This window comes from Paramormyrops kingsleyae, chromosome 7, assembly GCF_048594095.1.
Source record: "Paramormyrops kingsleyae isolate MSU_618 chromosome 7, PKINGS_0.4, whole genome shotgun sequence".
In the NCBI taxonomy this organism is placed as follows: domain Eukaryota; kingdom Metazoa; phylum Chordata; class Actinopteri; order Osteoglossiformes; family Mormyridae; genus Paramormyrops; species Paramormyrops kingsleyae.
Genome location: NC_132803.1, coordinates 30818792 through 30840256, shown reverse-complemented (window position 1 = coordinate 30840256; position 21465 = coordinate 30818792). Strand labels below are relative to the sequence as shown.

General features: G+C 44.4%; 1 protein-coding gene across 3 annotated transcripts in view; it reads left to right on the top strand.

Annotated features, from left to right (window-relative positions):
• The window catches only part of LOC111843458 (astrotactin-2-like), a 285762-nt gene that overhangs the window by 69934 nt on the left and 194363 nt on the right, over nucleotides 1-21465 (top strand). Inside the window, exons 1-2 of one of the 3 annotated variants that reach the window (XM_023811082.2) lie at nucleotides 15813-15966; nucleotides 20935-21310. In XM_023811082.2, coding sequence (XP_023666850.1) covers nucleotides 21127-21310 — 184 coding nt within the window. In that variant the 5' untranslated portion in view covers nucleotides 15813-15966; nucleotides 20935-21126. Of the gene's footprint in view, nucleotides 1-15812; nucleotides 15967-16110; nucleotides 16132-20934; nucleotides 21311-21465 lie in introns of those variants that run through there. The other 2 variants (XM_072714759.1, XM_023811080.2) reach the window with 2 other exon arrangements.

The following is a 21465-nucleotide window of genomic DNA, read 5'->3' as shown; positions in this document are numbered from 1 at the left end:
CTTGTTCACGAGCGGCATGGCATCTCTGTGGGTACCACTGCCTCCAGGGTTACGGGTCTCACCCCACAGCTGTGTGTGAGTTTCTATGTCCTCCTTCTGTTGTATAGGGCTCCTTCAATAAGCCAAAGATATTTCATTAGGTTAATTGGTGTCTCTAAATTGCCCATAGTATGTGATGGTGTGATATCCCTGCAATGAATTGGCATCCCATCCAGGGTGTCTCCTGCCTCATGTCTTGTGCCTTCTGGGACGGCCTCTAGGGTCACTGTCACCCTCTAATGGATTAGCGGCTATCCGTCCTTTACCGTTTTGTCTTGGTTATCCATAGCATGCTGCCCCTTGAACATTTTAGCCTCAGTATCTCACCGTTGCTGAGCCTGTGTTTGAGAATTCCCTGTGTTCTCCAGCAGCCAGCAGTGATCGTCTGCAGTTTCATTTCTACGTTTGAGAACAGAGACACTGGATCTGTAAACAGCTGAAATCGGTCTCTCCTTGCATGTGTACAGACTCAGCATGCGGTGGAGATGGGGGGGTGGCGGGGTGGTCTTGAAGTCCCTCATTGATGGGGAAACAGCAGGAAGGCCTAACTTTGTGTGATGGTCTTTAATGTGTTAGCTCAGTTGTATAGATTCAGGTGGTAGGGAACACCCATGGGAGGGCATTGCATTTTTACTACAGGATTTCACTCCGTTAAAGAAGCCGTCGCATGCAGATTATAAGAATATTTCCCCAGGCTTTCTAATGGGAAGTGTGGCAGAGCAAGGGAATTGGGGAATAGGCACAATAACTGCCTCTCTCATTTCCCAGAATGCTGCAGCACTTAGTATGCAAATAACTTGTCATTGTTCCGAAGGTTGAATGAAACCTTGAAGTGAATCTTTTGACCAAGCTAGGTCAAGCTCTGGAAGTAGGATCACGACAAAGGGATTGTTTCACCCTTTGTTCAGTTTTTTTTGTCTTTAATTTGCATACTTGAAAGTTTAATAGCATGTATTTAAAAGATCTGATTTTGTTGTAACCAGTGCTTGTAAGTGTTTGTTAGCAATGACACTGACTTTTGACTGTCCCTTTTTGTCTTCTCTCCTTGGCCAGGCCATTATATTATTAATATTTATTTACTTGCTTAGCAAACACTTTCGCCACAAAGGATACGGATGGATATTTACCGAATGGCCTCAGATTATGTACCTTCTTCATGGATACAACATTACAGACCCTGGCTGAACTTGAAGGCGAACAAGCATTTCCCCTGACGGCAGTTCCCCAAAAGCAGGGCTCTTTTGCCCAACTGATACAATCACATGAGAAGCTATTCTAGGTTTTCAAGCACAGGTTATGCTAGGCATCCACAGATGAATGAGCAATAGATGCACCTTGATGTTTTATTCATGCAAGAAGTGATTATTTTGCACCTTTTGCATGAATAATTTTTAATCCATTATCCCTTCTTTTAAAGATAATCATTATCAGTTTTCACAACTTGGCTATGAGCTGATGAAGCTGTCATGTTCTCCAGCAGCACGCTTTTTCATCAGACGGCGAGGAGGCTCTGATTACAGAATCAGTACGTTTAGTGCGGGTTTGTCAACACGATGGTTCGGTGTCCCCGGGCTGCTGCTGATTGCGTGCCCTCTGCAAACACAAGTGCAGCTTTTACAAAGGAAATCGGCTTGTAAATCACACCAGTGATGGAGACAGATTCAGACCAGCGGTCGCCATTTAAGGAATCAGCCCTCCGCGGTCTTAGAGAAATAACAATTTTCAGGGAGCCTACCTTGCTAACACGTCGCTCCATTAGATCAATATTTCTTCTCTCTCGTTTGGAATGGGGTTGACTTTTCATTTCCTACCAAAGACTGGAGATTTAGAGATGAACCAAGCACAGCGCACGCAGTATCAACCGAAATGAACTATATCACAAAATATTGTTGGTACCTAAAAGTGGACGTGTACCGCTCCAACACAACTGAGCAAATCTGGGGCTTCAGATATGATGTAGAATTCATACTGCTGTATAAATAACTGAAACAAATGGTATATCAAGCTGTTTTGAAAGGAGTAATCATAGAATGCTGTGTAACAGGAGATTATTTATGGAATATAAAGTACATAGTTCTAAAATCTTTATTAGAAACGCATTAAAAAGTTTACCGTCTCGCTGACTAATGATCCTACTTCTCTGAAGCTTTACAGTTTTTTCTTCATTTTTTTGTCAGCTCCCTGACAACTAAATCAGAATAGTTATTATTACAGTTGCCTCTTTCGTGGTCATTTTACGGGTAATTTCATTTTCACACAAACTTTTCTTTGATGCCATAAGTCAGGTTTATAGCCTGTAAGTTTTATCTGTGCTTTCAAGTTTCTCGTTCTGTAATTCAGTGGCTTGTCATTTATCCGCTGTGTGATTTCTGTTACCTTTCTGACAGTCTGCTGTGGGACCAGTTAAATGAACTGGAGCAATCTGTATTAAATCACAAATTTATGCTATGTAAGGGACCTGAAGCAGATCACATTCCTGCCACATTTTCAGAACGTGTGACAGGGTAATAGTAAAGATATTATGCATGTGTGTGTGTGTGTGTGTATATATATATATATATATATATATACACACACACACACACACATATATATATATATATATACACACACACACACATATATATATATATACACACACACACACACATATATATATATATATATATACACACACACACACATATATATATATATACACACACACACACACACATATATATATATATATATATATATATACACACACACACACACACATATATATATATATACACACACACACACACACACGCGCACAGTTTACACCTTGCTTTATTAAAGCAGGCTATACATTTCTTGTATTCTATAATGTTAGCATGCCTGGGGGGGTTGGCCAGTTGACCTTTCTTCTCCTTACTCTGGAGTATCTGGTTTTTCTCACTTCTGTTATGGAACCCTTTCCCTTCTTTCCCTGTTCCCTGTTTCATGCTCCATTTCTGCACAAATGATGCAGTAATGGATTGCCGCACTCTCATGTCCGATGCCTTGGGGCGACTGTGTTGTGAAAGGCACTATATAAAAATGAATTCAACATATCTATTCCCCGCCCTCCCCTTTTTGGTTTCAGCCTGCATTGTAGCTGGTAGCGCATTATGACACACGTGGTCTAGTCATTTTGAGCTACATTTTGAGTATTTTGATTATTTACAAAAACAAAGAAAAAGAATTGGTGCTGACCAAGGGCAACACTAAGTTTCCTGACATCACTTATTTCCTTTTGGGCTTGTGTGTGACCCTCCCCGCCATAGAGACCACCCTCCCCATCAGGTAATATATGTTGCTCAAGTTGTTGCTTGGAAACGTGCGGCACGGTGTCACGATTGACATTATTCCACCAAAGAGGCTGATATGCAAATTGCTGCTGCCGGACCCCCTTCGCCTTTTCGGCCCCTGCATTTGAAAAGGGGTGATTCTAGGACTGTAAATTCTAGGACTTTTTTTTTTAAGATAGGAGGCATAAGAGGGACCTTAATTCATAAAAAGGCGCCAAACTTATCATTAGCCAATGATATGTTTTGAATCACTGAATGATAGGGGAGGGGGCACCCTAGGGGCCAATCAGCTTTCCACGGGGGCTCGTGTCCCTGTGGCCCCGCCCCTGAATACTCATTCAATGTTTCCGTTATCGTCTACCTGGTAATCAGGAGTGATGCGTATCAGCCTTCAGAGAGCTGTGAACGAAACGTTGACACGGAAATGAGCATCGGACATGTGTGAGCCATCAGCCGGGCCTACCAGTCCTCTATCCCAGATGAGTGGTTGAAAGGTTTCCGGTAAATGTTCACAGAGGGAGAAGGGGACGTGTGCATGCCGGTTGCTCACCATCATTGTTCTAATGTCTGGGGAGGTCTCTGCTCCCTCATCCAGTCTCGGCCCCTTGGCATCTCCCTCTCAGTCACCACTCACCGCCACTCCATCTGTTCTGTTACCTAGGAAACTGTTACCGCTGGAGACCGGGAACTGGTGGAGCACAAAAACAGGGCTGGTGGATATTGCAGAGTGTGGTGCTTGGGGGGGGGGAAGCAGGGGGTGATTCAATGGTTGCTGGGATAACAGCGAGGAGTATTTGCTAAGAAGTGAGGTACTGTAATCGATCTGATGTTCATGGATGCTTGTAAGGACAGGTGAGAGATCACAGCCTGTCTGTATAACTCACTTGCTCCATAATCGTTTCTGAGACAAAGATATAAGGATTGATGATGCGTCTGCGTGTGGATAGAGCAGCAGTTGGTGTTTAAACATTATTGTCCACTTCCTGTTCCTGTCAGATGTAGGAAACCATGACCTGCTTTGGAAAACACTGTGAAATGGTTTCTGGGGCCTTCAGTCAATGAGTTGAATTGACTAGAATTCTGAGTAGAATTCTTAAGGTTAGAGACCTTATGAAGAAAGACCACAGACAGAATTACTTGGCCAAAAGAAAAGAGCACAGAACCAATGTAACGACCGGAAATATACACACACAATGGCTCCCTGGACCAGTGTTTCCCAACCCCCTCCTCAGGGACCCGCAGACAGTCCACATTTTCCCACCTACCCAGTTCCCTGCCACGTAGTACACAGTTTTGCTACCAAAAATGGGAGCGAAAACGTGGCTTGTTTGGGCTTCCCAAGGAGCAGGTTGGGAATCACTGCCCCGAACCAGAGAGACGCAGCCCAGCTAGCAGAAAGCGAGCTTCTCTTCTGTGTGTCATAGAGCTGGAAGCTTGGCACTGACCTTCTCCTTCTTATCAGAAAAATGCTGGATATTTGCAGGATGCATAGAGTTCACCCTGTTCAGGATTCCAGTGCAAATCATGACTGAACTGCTTTCCACTCCTTATGAGAAGGTCAGATGTTCTGGAAATCAAAATGCCGGGCTTGCATGCATGGTGCGCATAATGCTGTTTTCTTTGGGCATGTGGGATGTTGTCTAGTCATGAGCTTAATCAAATTTTTAGGGGTCAATTCCCCTTCATGGTGTTCATCACTTTTTACAGGCACACACACACACACACACACACACACACACACACATAGCGGTGGGACCAAGGCTCAGTGGGTAGTTGGCTCCTACTTGCTGTGCTGGGGGTTTGAATCACTCCTACACTCTGTGTATACATGTGTGCACCTTGTAATGGTCTGGCATCCCGTCCAGGGTGTACCCCAGCCCGTGCCCCGTGACGGACTGGCATCCCGTCCAGGGTGTACCCCAGCCCGTGCCCCGTGACGGACTGGCATCCCGTCCAGGGTGTACCCCTGCCCGTGCCCCGTGACGGACTGGCATCCCGTCCAGGGTGTACCCCAGCCCGTGCCCCGTGACGGACTGGCATCCCGTCCAGGGTGTACCCCAGCCCGTGCCCCGTGACGGACTGGCATCCCGTCCAGGGTGTACCCCAGCCCGTGCCCCGTGACGGACTGGCATCCCGTCCAGGGTGTACCCCAGCCCGTGCCCCGTGACGGACTGGCATCCCGTCCAGGGTGTACCCCAGCCCCGTGCCCCGTGACAGACTGGCATCCCATCCAGGGTGTACCCCTACCTCATGCCCTAAGCTGCCTGGGACAGGCTCCAGCTCAGGATGTGCGTTTGGAAGGATTTCACATTTGGGGTCTAAATTAACTGCGGTAACACGATCGTCTCTGTCCCTGGGTACAGAGACCTCAGTGCCAGACAGTGGCGGACCTCGCACATGTGGTTTAACAGGCTGCCCTCGGGCTGGAGACAATGACATGCATATATAAGTATGTAATAGATAATGGAGTCGTGCTATTCCAAGGTCAGGGCATAGTGTAGATATTATCTGAGTTTATGAAGGTAAGCTGTCTGGCTGTAAATGTAAGATGTCTGAGGGGCCTGACAGGAAGCAAAGGCATGAATCGGGAAGCTGCATCTTCATGTTTATTAACTCAGTTTAATGTAATTGGAGTCTGTGATATATAAGCTGATATATAGGGTAACATTATTTGTGTGGCCCTTTTGTTCTTGTTTCAGGTGTTTTTATATATAACTTTTATTACTCCGTGACTGTGTACGTTTGATAAAACACAAGCTGATGTGCTGTTACTACCTGGCTTTCTGAGTCTTTAAAATCCACATGTAATTATATGGTTTATTCATTTTGTTACCTAATTACAGTAATTCATCAAGGCGGGGCTTGTCCACATTAACGCAGCTGAATATCAGAGCGAGCGCACATGAAATTCCCATTCTTTCAGCCTTGTTGGTTGGATGCCGAAGCCGTGGGGGTTACATGTGGTTTTTCCAGCCTCTGTTTGCCCGACGGCATTCGACCGGCACATATGCAAGCGTTTGTTGCCGCCAGTGCGCGATTGTTCCTCTCAAATTGAAGTGTTCGGCCGTCTTGTCCTGCTCGCTACACTTGTACAAAGTGGGAGGGGGAAATTATATATTGGCAGCGAAAACAGGAGCTGGTGCTGGTTGATCGCACGGGCCGTGTTTGCACACAGAGCAGCAGATTGACGCGCTAATGTTCGAGAACCGTTTAGTCATCAGCACCGGATTATGTTTACTGGTGATCGTTTGCAACACTAGTCAAACAGAGCTGCAATTTGGCAAGCCACACGGCTCTTCCCGAATGACTGAGAAGAGCGTAACGCCGCATTTCTGGACCCCAGGAGGCCCGAAAACGCCCAAGGCCTACTGTCTATATTGAGAATTATGGCGAGAAATCACTGAAGAAAACTACTTTGGATTCACTCCACTTTTCTATGATGAAAACTGGCCGATGAACTCATTTGGATGACAGAGTGTGAGATGGATCTCAGTGGTGATTCTCATATTTTCTAAGGTGGTGGGGGGGCATAAGAGGAGTCATAATTCATACGAAGGGACCAACCTTATCATTAGCCAATGATGTGTTTTGAAACAGTGAGTGACAGGGGCATTCCAGAGACCAATCAGCTTTCAGCTGGGGCCAGTGCCCTTGTGGCCCCACCCATGTATATACTTGCTTGGTACCAGGAAACCGTTAGTGACCCGGCTAATGTCCATGCTGTCACCAAGTGCCAGGAGAACGATGTTCCATGCTATTCCTGTCGCTTAGTGACTTGTACCACTTGCTGGGACACATTTGCCGTCCTGAGTTTTGCCACCTGTTAAGCTTCTTCCTCTTATGGTTCCATTTCATTTGCTCTTGAATGACCGATTCTCCTTATTTTAAAAACCAGATTCATTAGGCGTCATTAGCCCATATCCTGACCTGCACTGCTATTCTGCATCTGCACAAAAAGGAAAATCTGTTAAAGTCGTGGAAAAAATTAGTGATAATTAGTGGACTGATTGACAATAAACAGCATCCTGCTGCTCACATCAATGCAAACATAGGCCATTAATTATTTGATTTCAGTCTGATATCCCACGCTGTCTGGTGTCATCATTTTCTTTTCCTGTTTTATGCGGCGTGTGCGTGAAATTCCCAACAGCGCGTTCTGTCAACACCATGCTGTCATACCCCCAAACCTACGAGAGACATCAATTAACAAGTTTTGTCAGGCGCGCTTTCTCGGGAAGTGTGAGCTAGAAGGTGCTGCGTGCTCTGCTCCTGTTGGGCAAATTGCTACTTTTTCCTGCGTGGCTCTCGGAAGCATGTTGTCCTCACAATGCAGCCAGTGATCCTGGCTTGGAGCCTCTGAGTCATGCTTCATTCCACGCATTTGCCCCCCCCCATCCATCTTTTTCTTTGAATGATGGCATGTTGAAAACTTCTGAATCCGGAGTCGTCCGCATTGGGTCCGCTTTCCGGAGACTGCCCCTCATTTGGCATTCCGGGTAGAATCGGCATTCCGGGTAGAATCGGCATTCTGGGTAGAGTCGGCATTGATCTCTCAGGCCGTTCCCTGCACATAAATCATATTTTTTTAGTGTGTGTGAATGACATACTTGAATTTTTATTTCTTCTTAAAGTTCTGAGATTCAAGGAGAAGAAGCAGGTCCCGGCAGCTGATTGACTGTCTTGTAAAAACAATCAGGAGAAAAAACAAGAAAGTTTGGTCAAACAGGATTTTCAGAATTAAATAACAGTAATGGAATAGTCATCAATGTGTGTGTGTTTGTAATTATAACATTGTGGGCACCAGATTTCCCTACAATTTCATAAAAACATGTAACCTTTCACCTTGTGGTGATATTTTTGTTGGCCCCAACAAGGATAACCTCAGTTTTATAAGAATCTTTGTATACAATCAAAAATCTAAAAATGCAAACGTTTTGAATTTTGTGTAGTTACCTGAGGTTAAGGTTAGGGCTGGGTAGGGGTTAAGGTTGTTATTTTAGGGTTATGCAAATAGAATTTGGTCCCACGATGTTATATATTGATTTAGAGACTGTGGTTTCCCTAACTGCCTGCTTTTGGACTGCGGGAGGTTCCCTGGTAGGAACCCGCGAGCTGCAGGATGCCGCCGGGGTTGGGCATGGAACCCACAACTCCCTGAGTGCAATATAACTATAGATCGTGTAGTGTCGTATTAGCTTAATATAAGCTTAGGGGCTTTTACTAAAGCAGTGCATGCAGTTAACTGGCAGAGCAGCAAGAGGCGGCAGAGGGAGAGCTGACCGCTGGCCATCATAACTATACAACGTCCCGTTTAAATGGGCAAATCGGGTAATTCGGAAGTCATTCCGGACAGCAGCTCCTGCACAGTCGTTTAATAAACGGGACACAACGGGGAGGAATCCTGGCCGGCGGCCAGCGGCACTTACCTGGCGGAGCCGGGCCTGTTCGGGAGAGGAACACTATTACATGCTTGTCTTGCTGTGTGTGGGCATCACTCAAGGTGAATCGACTGCAACAATATCAAAGCGGACGATAAGGCGCTCGTGCACCGTCAGCGATTCGGCCTTCGCCAGCCCCGCCACCCACGTAATAGATATTTATTCAGAGCGCCATGGATTATTTTTCAGATACATTTTCAGCGTAATTGAAAGCTTTGCAGAGGATTCATTATATATGGATAGAAACCTATAGTATAAACTTTTTCGCAGCCGCTTTTCCAGCATCCGCTGATTCTTTAAATTGCCATATGGAGGACTCTGATGTAGTATCCTGTTGTATTCGCTTACCTCTGAAGACTAATGGTAACAGATGCTATTTTGTGCTGTGTCAATTACTGCATCCCACTACACATTTCAAACGGGCAGCGATTTCTAACAGGTAGGAGGCTCTATTCAGCACTTTCTAGAGACCCACAGCGAACTGGGATTCCGATGCGCCGCGATTCCGTCACCATCCGCTCCCGACGTGCTTGGGTAAGTCGGAACAGTGTGCTGCTAAATAGGATGCATCGTGGTTAAGGAGGATGACTTATCAAAAGCTGGCAGGTCTGAATTCCTTGAGGCTATCTGCAGCAAAATAATCAAGCTGTAAGAGAAAATCTAGCCACGTTAATGGAAGAAGGTATATGATCATCAGTGCTGTGGGTGTCTGCTACTGTATGTATATAAAAAGGATTCGCAAATTGAATGAAATAGGTTATAGATGTAGATTTGGGTCACTTGTATACATCCTGCATATTTTCTCCTGATACCTACCTCTGATCTTTCTCAAAACTCTTATTTAAGAGATGTATGCAATCCCCAGGGCCTTTGCTTGCCTTTGATGGAAACCTAAAGCATATTTAATTGAGTAGACCTAATATGCAGGCTACACAATTGAGTTTGAGCAAAAGCTATCATTTAAGCCAGGGCTATTCAACTCTGGACCTTGATTCAAAATTCAGGCCTTGCTTTCAGGTCTCCCAGGTAGTTAGTTTCATAATGACTGATTCTGATTGGCCACAGAGGCTTCACATCTGACTCATGGGTATAGGAAGGCTGAAAAATCAGCCGGGACCATGACATGCATAGCCCTGATTTAACCTATTTTCTCAGTTTTAATTATATTAATTTTTATTTCCGAGCTATGGAAGTTTGTTAAAAAATGTCAGAATGGAGATGTGTCAAAATCGACATTGTTGTCAAAATGTCAACAAAGAGAATTGTGCAAGAAAGTGAAGGGATAGGTATGATTGTGTGACCTAGAAAGAAAGCATTTGATCACCCCTATTGTGAATAGAAGGTTGGTACAATTCAACCTTCTATTCCAAGAATTTCCAGCAATACAAAACTCTTGCACACAGTAATGCAGCATTTATGTCGGCAAAATAAAACTGACGCCGGGCCAGAGGCTGGTCTGATCCTAGCGGCTTTCCTGTGTGTTTCAATCTAGCCAGCTGATTGGATTTTAGCACCGTTGTATCAGTTGCCATAGCTGCCAAGTGGATATCATGCGTTGGTTTAGTTTAGGCTATGCTATAATCACAGATCTGTGGCCGGGGTGATCAAATCTCGCCTATTCCACCAGATTGTTTCCTACGATCGTGTGATTTAAATGGATGTAAGGGATTTTTTTTGTCTTGAAAGCTATTAGCAAATTCAAATCTTACTCTACTGTGACAACAGGGGTTGTTAATACACATTGTATGGAGCTATTCTATCATAAACTGTTGGAAAATGAGATTTGTCTGCTGAGCCGTACATGTACATACCCAGAACATGCACTTAACCGAGTGTTGATGACCGACACTGTTTACATAAAAAATGATTTCCTTTTGATTGAGACATTTTTAATTTTTTTTGCAGTTTTAATAACTAAAATTCTCAGCCGAGGCAGTAGGGATATAACGTGACCTGTACTTCATCCTCTAGCTGTCGGAGGTAATCAATAAATAATTTATCGGTAAGTGTCAGCCCCATGCATGAAAGAGGCAGAGAAGGTGGGCTCCGATTCCCCTTAATCACAAAGCCTCCCAAAATGTCACGCAGAAAGGCCATTCAGCTCAGACGGCACATCAGTACCATATAGCAATTATTTGATAATCAACTGACTCTAGGTTGAGTAAAAAGCACGGAACTTAACTCACCAGTGCTAATTTGGTTCTGTAATGAGAGAGCAATGATGCATGGTTATTAAGGAATTTTATGTGGTTGCTATGCAAACGGGAAGCATCGTGGGACTTAATTAAACAAGTAAATATATATATAAAACACCAAAGCTTCATTACAATACTGAAGGTTCAATGTCTTGTACCATAGCTGGTCTGCCATTATTTTCATTATAAAAGGCACTTGCTTTTGCAGAATTCTACTGTATCTACAGTAGTGCTTAAAATATTTTACAGTACCTCCCATGTGCTTGCTCAGATTCATATGACAACTTAACCGCCATCCTAAATAAATGTTCCTCGACAGGCATCCCTCCCCAACATCCTGCAGCTTGTGACATGTTGCACATATCCAAGGCGTACGCTACATATTGACATCATTGTTTAAGTCACCCTGCCAGCTGTAGGAAGCATCTCCAGATGGCTCTACAGCAGCCTAGGAGTGTGGGTGCTTCTGATTGGTGGTACACGATCCTTTACTGAGACACGCGCTCAAGTCAGGTAGGAAAACCTGTGTCAAAAGTTTTTTTTTTCTTCTTTTTAAACTGTTGGAATGAACAGCGAGGTCTGTGCGCAGGAGACACGTTGAGGGCTGTGGGAGGCTCGTAGGCATGGATACAGCCAGCTTGCTTTGTTACTTTTTAAAATATCTAAGTATGATTCAGCTGGTTCTAGCATTTGCAACATTTATGAGACATTTAGATGTATATTGAGTTTTTAAAACGAAACGTATTTTTATTCCTTGTATTCTGATGAAGCTTGAAAGGTCATTAATGTGCCGTGTCTGTATGTGCATTTTAGTATCCATCCATATATTTTTGGTAACCATTTGTCCTTTTCAGTGTTGTGGGGGGTCTGGTGTGGGTGCAAGGGAACAACCCAAGATGGGGCACCAACCCATTGTAGAGCAGGCACACACACACACACACACACACATACAATAATTGGATATGTGTAATTATATCTTTGTGGGGACTCTCCATTATTTCTATGGGGAAAACTAGCCCTGACCTTAACCATAAGTAAACAAACTAAATACCAGACTTTGGCATTTTTAGTTTTTTGATTGCATTCGCAGATCATTGTGGAGACATGAAATATGGTCTCCATAACGTCAAAATAACAGGTTTGTATCACATTGTGGAGGGACACTTCGTGCCTACAATATAATATAAACATAATCGACAAGCACACACATGCACACACACCACGGGCAATGTGCTAATGGCAGTTAACCTCAGCATGTTTTTGGACTGTGGGGGGGAAACTAGAGTACCCGGAGCAAACCCCATAACGACACGAGGAGGCCTGGAGCCGTGGTGGAGACTCAAACCCTGTTGCCAGAGGTATGGCGCAACAGAGCTAATCACTGCCCTCAATAGTTTATTATTTGTTATTTACTCTTTACAGCACTTTGGTCAACAAAGGTTGTTTTTTAAGTGTCTTATTAATACAGTTTACTTACTAACCTACATACTACAGTATGTGGTTCCATTAAACTATAACAATATACACTGCACATACACAGCAGAGGCACAGCAGAAGCAAGGATACCATGATTCTGGGGGGCCACCACCTTACAGGGGCCCTTGGATATGTAAAATTATACGTACAACTGGGTGGGGGGGGGGGGGGCAAGGTGGAATTTTGTCAGAGTGCCAGAAGCTACACCCCTGCACATGCATATACTAATATACTACAGCAGAGGTATGCAACCCTGATTTTCTATCCTACCTGGTCTCTGATGAACCATGAACCACGACTGATCTCAGGCAGTTAGGCAGTTAGACTGATCTTGATGGTTAGGGTAGTGCACTTGTAATTGAAAGATTGCAGGTTCGAATCCCCCACCAGCAAGTCACCACTGAGGTATCCTGAGCAAGGTACCGTCCCCAAGCACTGCTCCCCGGGCGCTTAATTAGCTGCCCCCTGCTATGTCACGAAAGTCACATATGGGTCAAATGCAGAGGTCACATTTCGTTGTTGCGCACTGTGTGCTGTGGTGTGTTGACAATGACCACTGATCTCTAAATTCTAAAATTCTAAATTCTAAGATAGTAACGTATCAGGTAGGATATAAAACCTGCTGGATACTGACACTGCAGGATCTTGGTTGCTTTCCCCTGTACTATAGTTTATATGCTGGGTATTGATTAGTATAAGCAAATCTGGTAAAAGTGATTTTAAGACTATGGCTTCACCTACACATCTCTAGCTAGCTAGCTATCACACTGGGGGAAATTCACGTTTTTTTTTTGTATTTATGGAATGATGACCTCTGTATTACATCAAGCTAACGCTTGGGTTTGATAGCCGCCAATCCCAGGGCTAACTGCCTACCATGCGGCGTTCCTCGCACGCTAACCACGGCACACCTCCCCCGCTAATGAGTAACACAGAGGGCCCTGGCACCGAGCTGGCGGAGGCTGGCGCATAGACCGCTTTTCAGCTCCCATTTCCAGCCTTGGCTTGAGAGGCGAGTGCCGGTGACAGCCAGCTCCCCCAGAGGCTGCCTCCCCCCCGCTGCGCTCCACTTTCCACGGCGGTAAAAACACAGTACGCGGACCACGAGTAAACGCTAGCTGCAGCTACTACCATCGTATCCCATTCGTTCTTAACGCATTAGCCGCCGCTGTCTGCAACTCAGCTCTTTTATTTTCTGTAAATCTGCAGAAATCTGCGGCTGATTCTTCACTAAGGGCTTGAGGTTTACTCTGTTGGGGAGGACAAGATGGGAAAAATTCATTCTTCGTGAGATGAGCTCAGCTTGCAAGGGGCGCGTTTGGTGAGCAAACCGCGTGGTTAATTTTTGTGCGCCGTCATGGTGGAATCTCGCCTCTTCGCAGAGGATGGTGTCTTGTCGTCGTACAGTGGTTTGTTTCACAGGTGTACGATAACAATATTGCCACATGTACCTTAGATTTTTAGAACGGCATTACTGTCACTCAAAGGCGATTAAGATTGCTGGAAGCTTCCACCCGCAACACATCCACTTTATCAGTTATAAATGAAAAAGAAAGAAAAAAAAACTGGCTGCATTTTATCAATGTGTTCTGCTTTTATTTTGATGTTAACACAGACCAAAGCCCATTACTTTCTGCCCTGCAAACAAAAATAACACTATATCTCCTGTCATCTCCACCTACATGTGAGATGGAGATTTTTTTTTCATTTGCCCCCCGATTCGAACACCTCCCCTACCCTTCTGTTCACTCCCAAAAAGAAAAGTTCCCTGTGTCAATAAGCTCCCCAGGCTTTGCCATAAGCTTTAGTCAATAACAAATTAAGTCAAGTGAGCTTTATTGTCGTAGGATCTCTATACAGGTATGCAGCAACACAAAATAACGTTCCCCATAGTGCAACATGCAAACAGGAAGTGACAGAGGGAGGATTTTCACAGTACTTGAAGTGGAAAATGAGTGTGAAATGTCAACTGGACACAAGAGTTTATAATAAAGCCTACATGCACCATCTTCAGGAAGACCTTATTGAGGACACTTTGACTTATATGCTAGTTGCGGCACAATGATGCCCTTCAAGCAAAACACAGCAATGTACAGTATTGTTTCTAATACGGAGAGTTTAGTTTCCAGGTTGGATGCCGCTACATATCCATTGCAAGTCCAAATGTTCTCTCACTGAAGTAGAAAATCAGCCTACTTGCTAAATCTGCGCACACAGGCTTTACCAAGTAATTATGCCGATAGATGACATGTAAATTGATTTTAAAAATGAAGAAAATAGCCCTCGATATTAAAGGCTATTTACGTGAGCACTGCTGCTCTCTTCTAATAGCTGGATAACATTCTCTGCATGTATTGTTCTGCTGAAATTCTGTACTGGCCTTTGTCTCCAGTCCACTGAACACACTATTCACTAATGAGAAAGTAATTCCCCGAATCACTGAATTGTGTCTTGTCTCTGTCCTGAGTTGGACACGAAAAAACCTGTAATGGAAAAGCAGACCAGTCTTTATAATTCTCCCTGGTGAAGAGAAACCAGTATTAAATGTATCCTATTGTGTGTTGGCTACTAACTAGATTAGTGTGTACTTCAAAGACTGGTTTGCTTCTGGATGTGGGTAACTCCACAAGAAATTCCACGTGTTCATCATAAAACTTATTTATAGATTTTAAGCCTCGGAACTTAATATAAATGAAATTACCTTTTATGAGTGAAGAGACCAGTCAGAATTCTCCCCGACATTATATTTAGTAACAGCAAATTAGTACTGAATTATTATGAATTATCTTCACTTGTCGTGGATACAGCACTCTGAGGAACCGCTTATATGGGCCCATTTATTTATTTGCATGTTAATTTGTTAATATGCTGGGAACTTGTACCCTTGAGCAAGGCACAGAACCTCAGCGGTGCCATTAAAACATCCCGTTATAAAAACAGGTTAAATTGTAGGCACAAGGCTAAAAGCTTTGGCTAAGCAGCAGAGTAATAATAATTTGTAATAATAGCACATGATTGGAGAGCGCCCCATGTAAACAGGACGCAACACATGGCTTTCAGTGTATGACCACCTAAAAACGATACGTGGGGGGGCACATTGTGGGGGGGGAGGGGATGCATGTGGTGTAGCAGACTTAGTGTTAGTGTTTGTGATTTTCCATGGGTTTGGGAGAAGAGGTGGCAGCTGCCCGGACACATGGCACTTTAACGCCACGCTGGGAGACGGCATGGGATAGGAGCGTGGGCTGTGCACTCCGCACTGAGGTGGACCTCCCCCCCCCGAGCGGCGCTCGGCCATTTCCGGAACCCGAAGACGAAGTCCCACTTGCGGATGGCTGCCCCCCTCCCCACCGGGAGACTCACCGCGTTAAGGCTATGAGTTAATGCACTTCTAATTAATTCCTCGAATTATAAAGCGCCGTAACTCTTTAATTGCCTGGAAAAGGTTGCCAGACCTGGAACCTGCAACCCCCGGTGCCCAGATGGCGGAACGAAACTGAACAGGTGCAAAACGGGTCGCCCGTGTTTCTAGTTCGTTTTTTTTTTTTACCGTGTAGTTCAGCTGCAGACGCGCGATTCAGTACCGTAAAGTGGCCGGTGGTCCTGCTCGCCTACTCCCCCGTGCTAATGTAGCTAACATTATTCGAGGACGTATTGATTGAGGAACAGGTAATTAGCTAACAAAATGGCCTTTAGCGTTAATTTCATTTCAGTGACTTGGGAACGTCAACGTTATGCTTGTTTAATGCATTAACGACGTAGCTCTTGGAGTCACGTATCGATTTTTTCCAATTATATGCCTGTGCAATTTCCTTATTAAAAAAGAACTAAATCAGAAGCACAAAACCAATTGAAAAGCAATTCTGTGCTATTGGAGAAGTACATTTATGGAAGGACTGGTAATTTAGTTTTATGGTTGATCATTTTTATTCGTCTGCATCAAAACTATTAGAAACTTTAAAAATAATATGCCTTTAACAGAACCTTTTTTGCATCTCGATTCTATGCATTGTAATAGATTTCTACAAGTGATCATTCTGTTTTTCCTTTACGTTTGTATCTCATTTAAGGAACTTATAGGATTTTATTCTGGATGGAAACCAGCACTGAAATGGACCCCAACTTTGACTTCTCCGCTGGAATCCTACTCTGTTTAAAACTGAAATCTACCCAGTTTTAGGGGATTCCTAAGACAACTTTTACAGTGGGATTGCAGAAATAAATGGATAAACATTTCATCATGTTAGGTGATGTTACCTCAAGCAAGGTAGCTTTTTACACAAGTATTCATCAGTTTATTTACCTCATTCAGTGGTACTACTAAGTTGATGAAGTTTATAAAGTTTAACCAGCAGAACATGCAGAAAAGAGCAACTCCATGTGACTAGATCTAGATTCTTGCCATGAGCAGAGGAATCATGCTAAGGAGACCTCAGCAATGTTCAAAGTATTGCCTCTGAGTTTCTGCCGTAGGCTGGCTGAGTAGCCCAGACTAACCTGGCAAAAACACTCAGGGGAAACCAACTGAATTTTAACGCTATTTATTGAAAGAGTGTGTTAAAATCCACGCTGGCTCTCCCACAAGAGCCACAAACCCGGTATATAGTCTTGGGCATCCCCTCACAATCAGACATAAAAACATCCTAGCTGCATTTAAATGCAGCCCCATTCCCACACACCTGAACACTGATCACATTTATACACATTTCTGTCCTCAGAGGGTGGGGGCAGGTTATTCCTCTGTGCCTTTGATTGGAAGGTCACCAGTTTGAACCCAGTGTTTGGCTGACTGGTTGCATTTTTATTGAACCCTTGAGTAAGGCCCTTAACATTCTGAAAAAAGCTCAGATGGATGGATGGCTGACCTTGGGTTCCGACCCCAAGTTTGCCTCTCACCTCTACGTCTTTCTAAGAACATAAGAACATAAGAACTATACAAACGAAAGGAGGCCATTCGGCCCATCGAGCTCGCTTGGGGAGAATTTAACTAATAGCTCAGAGTTGTTAAAATCTTATCTAGCTCTGATTTAAAGGAACCCAAGGATTCAGCTTGCACTACGTTATCAGGAAGACTTCCATACTCTGACTACACGCTGTGTAAAGAAGTGCTTCCTTAAATCCAGTTTGAAATGTTCTCCCGCTAATTTCCACCTATGGCCACGAGTTCTTGTATTTGAACTAATGCTGTATGTCTTTAAAGAAAAGAGCGTGCAAGATGTGGAAATACACATTGCATTGTACCTGCCCTCATACTTGAATAAAAGGCAAATAGAACTCTAGTTTCATTTCACACCTGAACACACCGATCACGTTCAAACAATGCTATTGCTATACTCTCACACAGACCAATCACATTCAAGCACATCTGCATTTCCACATACTCGAACAGACCAATCACATTCGAGCACATCTGCACACCACACACCTGATGATACGCCTGATTGTACGCTTAACATGGAAGGCCTTTTGACTGTAGAGGTTGAATTGCCACTCTGTGACTGGTTACGGCATAGTTATAGTTGTAAAACAATGAATGATTACATGAATATTCTTAGGCCTATGGATAAACTTAATGCACAATGTTATCATAATTAAGTAATAAACCCATTATAATCATAATCAACCAGACATATGCACAAACACAGTAATCATACAGGACCTAATCACACCCACTATTTTCCTGGCCAACACTACACAGAGTCACCTAGCAAAGCGGGTGTCACCTACTCCACTAGTCATTTTAATGTGCAAAATAGGCAGAGAGTTGTTACTGCCTTTGGTATTTGCTGTTCTCTCACATTACAGTTCCACTTGTCCTGTAGCAGTGAGAATGTGACTCTGAGGCTCTCAGCCTGTCTCTGTCTGCCCTATCTGATACGGATCTCTCCACCCATCTCACCAAGGGTATTACAATAAGGAGCACAACTGGATGATCTCCAAAGAGGAGAAGTAATGGTAATAAAAACTGATAATACAGAAACAAATATTGTAATGTATCTCAGAAAACTAATATGACCAAGTCATCTGGTCTTTCTGATGCTCATTTTGCTCTTTCAATTTACCTTTACTGTGCAATAAAATGTTCATAGAGTGTTAAATCTTGTTCCCACATTACTACAGTATATTTATGGGCGTGAAAACGTGTGCAAAAATGTTGCCCTTATCTGAGGTCGAATATTTGGTTAGAGACGTTTCACAGGCAACGCAGTGCCCTACCGCATTGCCAATGGCTTTCACCTGACCACCGCTTCAGTTGCTCTGGCTAATGAACTTTACCGGCAGAGCGGAGTGGAGCTGGACGCCTGCTTTGTTGCAGTGGTACCGTGGTGCTCTCAGTTGCACCATCGCATGCCGACTCTCTCATTTAATGTTATTGTGAAATTCTTTACCCAGTGCCTGGAGCTGTAGGAGCGAGTAAAATTTTACTGCACACCCGTTTTCGAGTGCCTCTGGCTAACTTCCACCGTGAAATACTTCCACTACATGAAAATTTTGTGCCAGCCTTCAGATGCCATTACAAACCCTCACAGGATTTGTGTGCAGTGAGAGTTTAAGTAGGCTTGGATCTAGTTAGTACTTTGAACCACGGGTGAACTTCTCTGTTCCTCGCCGTTTGATATTACATACACCTGCTTCTCTGGACTTTAAACCAGCTCAACTTGCGGGGTTAGACAAGCCAACCCAAGGAGAGCAGCTCATTCGTATTATCTGTTGTTCTGGTGGATGTGACATGCATACTGAAAGACTAGATTTGTAGTATCAATACCCATTTTTAACAAAAATTCATGCTGCTACTTTTTGGTCACTAGTTCTTCTGGTCAGTTGTTTTGTCTTGTTATTGTTCTGGAAATCCTACAGACCAATATTTATAGTATTTGTAGTGGTCAATCTGTGTTATGTTACAATGTTCTGTATGCTCTGCTCTATGTTAGTCCACGCAAAACATCTACAGCAGTATGTTGGCTCCTCATTTCTAATTCTGTGTGTTACGTAATTCCAGGTACGGTATATGGGAATGACTGCTTTTCTGTGTGAATTCAGGCTTTTGAATATTTTGTGAATGCATTTTTTCATTCATGTCTTAAGGGCACGTATCAATCACGTGATGATTCAGGCTTTTTATACGATACAATATCTCTGCTTTGTTTGGTATGCTGGTGAAAATACAAAAACCTCTGTGCAGGGTGCAGAGTTATTTAGAGGTCTGTGCACGACTGAGATGCTGTTTGTGGGCCATGTGTTTGGTGTGCTTAGAATGTGTTGGTTTTTCCATGAATTCAAGACTTACATTGATTCGTTTGTTTTCGCTGGTGTTCAGCCTGTCTTCTCACAGATGGTGTCAGAAGTGGTGTATATCCTCTATGTCTTTTGACGGGGGATCATGTGTTTTTTTCCTATTTTTATAACATACTGACAACTGGCAGTAATGGGTCCACCAAGTTTGAATAATTCAGCGAGCGGACAATGGTGAGGAGCTGCAGTATGTTCCCTGGATGGACGTGGAAATGACCGTGAAGTTTCAATTTGTCTCTGTACTGCTTAATGGAGAAGGGTGGGGGGGGGGGGTGTTGAGGCTGTGTGGGGGCGTGGATAGGGGGGAGGGGTAACACGCATTGCCTGCAGTCAGGAGTAGAACAGTGGGAACGTGGCAGGACCTCTGCAGCCTGGAAGGTCGCGGGAGGAGTGGGAGGACGGCCGGATGGAGGAGCGCTGAGGAGGCTGGACGGCACGTTTGACTTTGGGGTCACACTGTGAGCCATGGAGACGGAGGGAGGAGATCCATCCTTAGCACTGCGCTGGAGGTCGGCACAGCACCAGTGTGCTTGGCAAGCCTGCTGGACACCTTGAAAGAGGGGCAATTTGCGCTCGGGCTTGTATGTTCCACCAAAGGAGAATGTAATGTCAAGTCCTGCGATTCTCATGTAAATCTGGAAGTGAAATTCCTGTGAGAGCGTCTTCATTTCCTCTTCTCCACATTGATACAAGGTCCCGAGCTGTCTAACAGTTAGCCAAGCTGTACTTAAATTCAGATTCTACCAGTTTACATTAGAAATGGCTGCCAAGTGTGTAATTGTTTTGTGTATGGATGAGAAGCACCCTCATGTGTTAAGTGCTGCTTAAATACTGGTGTGTTTCATACTCTGAGGTTGCTGGGAAATTTCTGTCTGAAGTGGTTAAAATATTCTGCTCATCACAATGCATTGAGTGTTTGAATGCTCCTAATTTTTTTTTTTGAGCGTTTTATTTTTTTAGCAGATGCTTTTATCTAAAGCAACAAACATTTGAGAAAGCAGGGCAAGAATCCCTGGAGCAATTGGGGTTAGGGGTCTTGCTCAGGGACCCAATGTTGAGATCAGTCTGTCGATGCTGGGATTTGAACCAATGACCTTCCGGTCACATGTGAAAACCTAATGTTACTGTGGTTGGTTTGCAGTGTGGGTTCTGAGGCTCCATGTTTGTCTGCTGTCCCAGGGAGGCCTCATCGCTCTGCTGCTCGTCATCCTGCTCTTCACGCTGGTGCTCTACACACGGCACCGCTGGTGCCGGCGCCGCCGCCCGCCGCAGAAGAGCGCCAGCACGGAGGCCACGCACGAGATCCACTACATCCCGTCGGTGCTGCTGGGCCCGCAGGCCCGCCTGCCCCCCCACGGCTCCGTCATCGGCATGCCCATCCGCGAGACGCCCATCCTGGATGACTACGACGGCGAAGATGAGGAGCACCTGGGCCAGCACCTCGACCGGTTCTCCGACAGCAACACCGAGGAGGAGTACGGCTCCCGGGGCAGCTATGCGGCGGACGGCCTGGGCAAGGGGGACCAGCAGCACCAGTTTGGCTTGGAGAAGAGAAGTGAGTCCCGGCCTGTGGTTTTTAATTACTTTTTCTACAACATGGCTGAATGATTCATAGTTTGATACTGACTCTGACATCTAGCTTACCTCTGACACTGCCTCACAGCCTTACTCTGAATATTCAGTTCGACTCTGATTCTAGCTCTAGTCCAC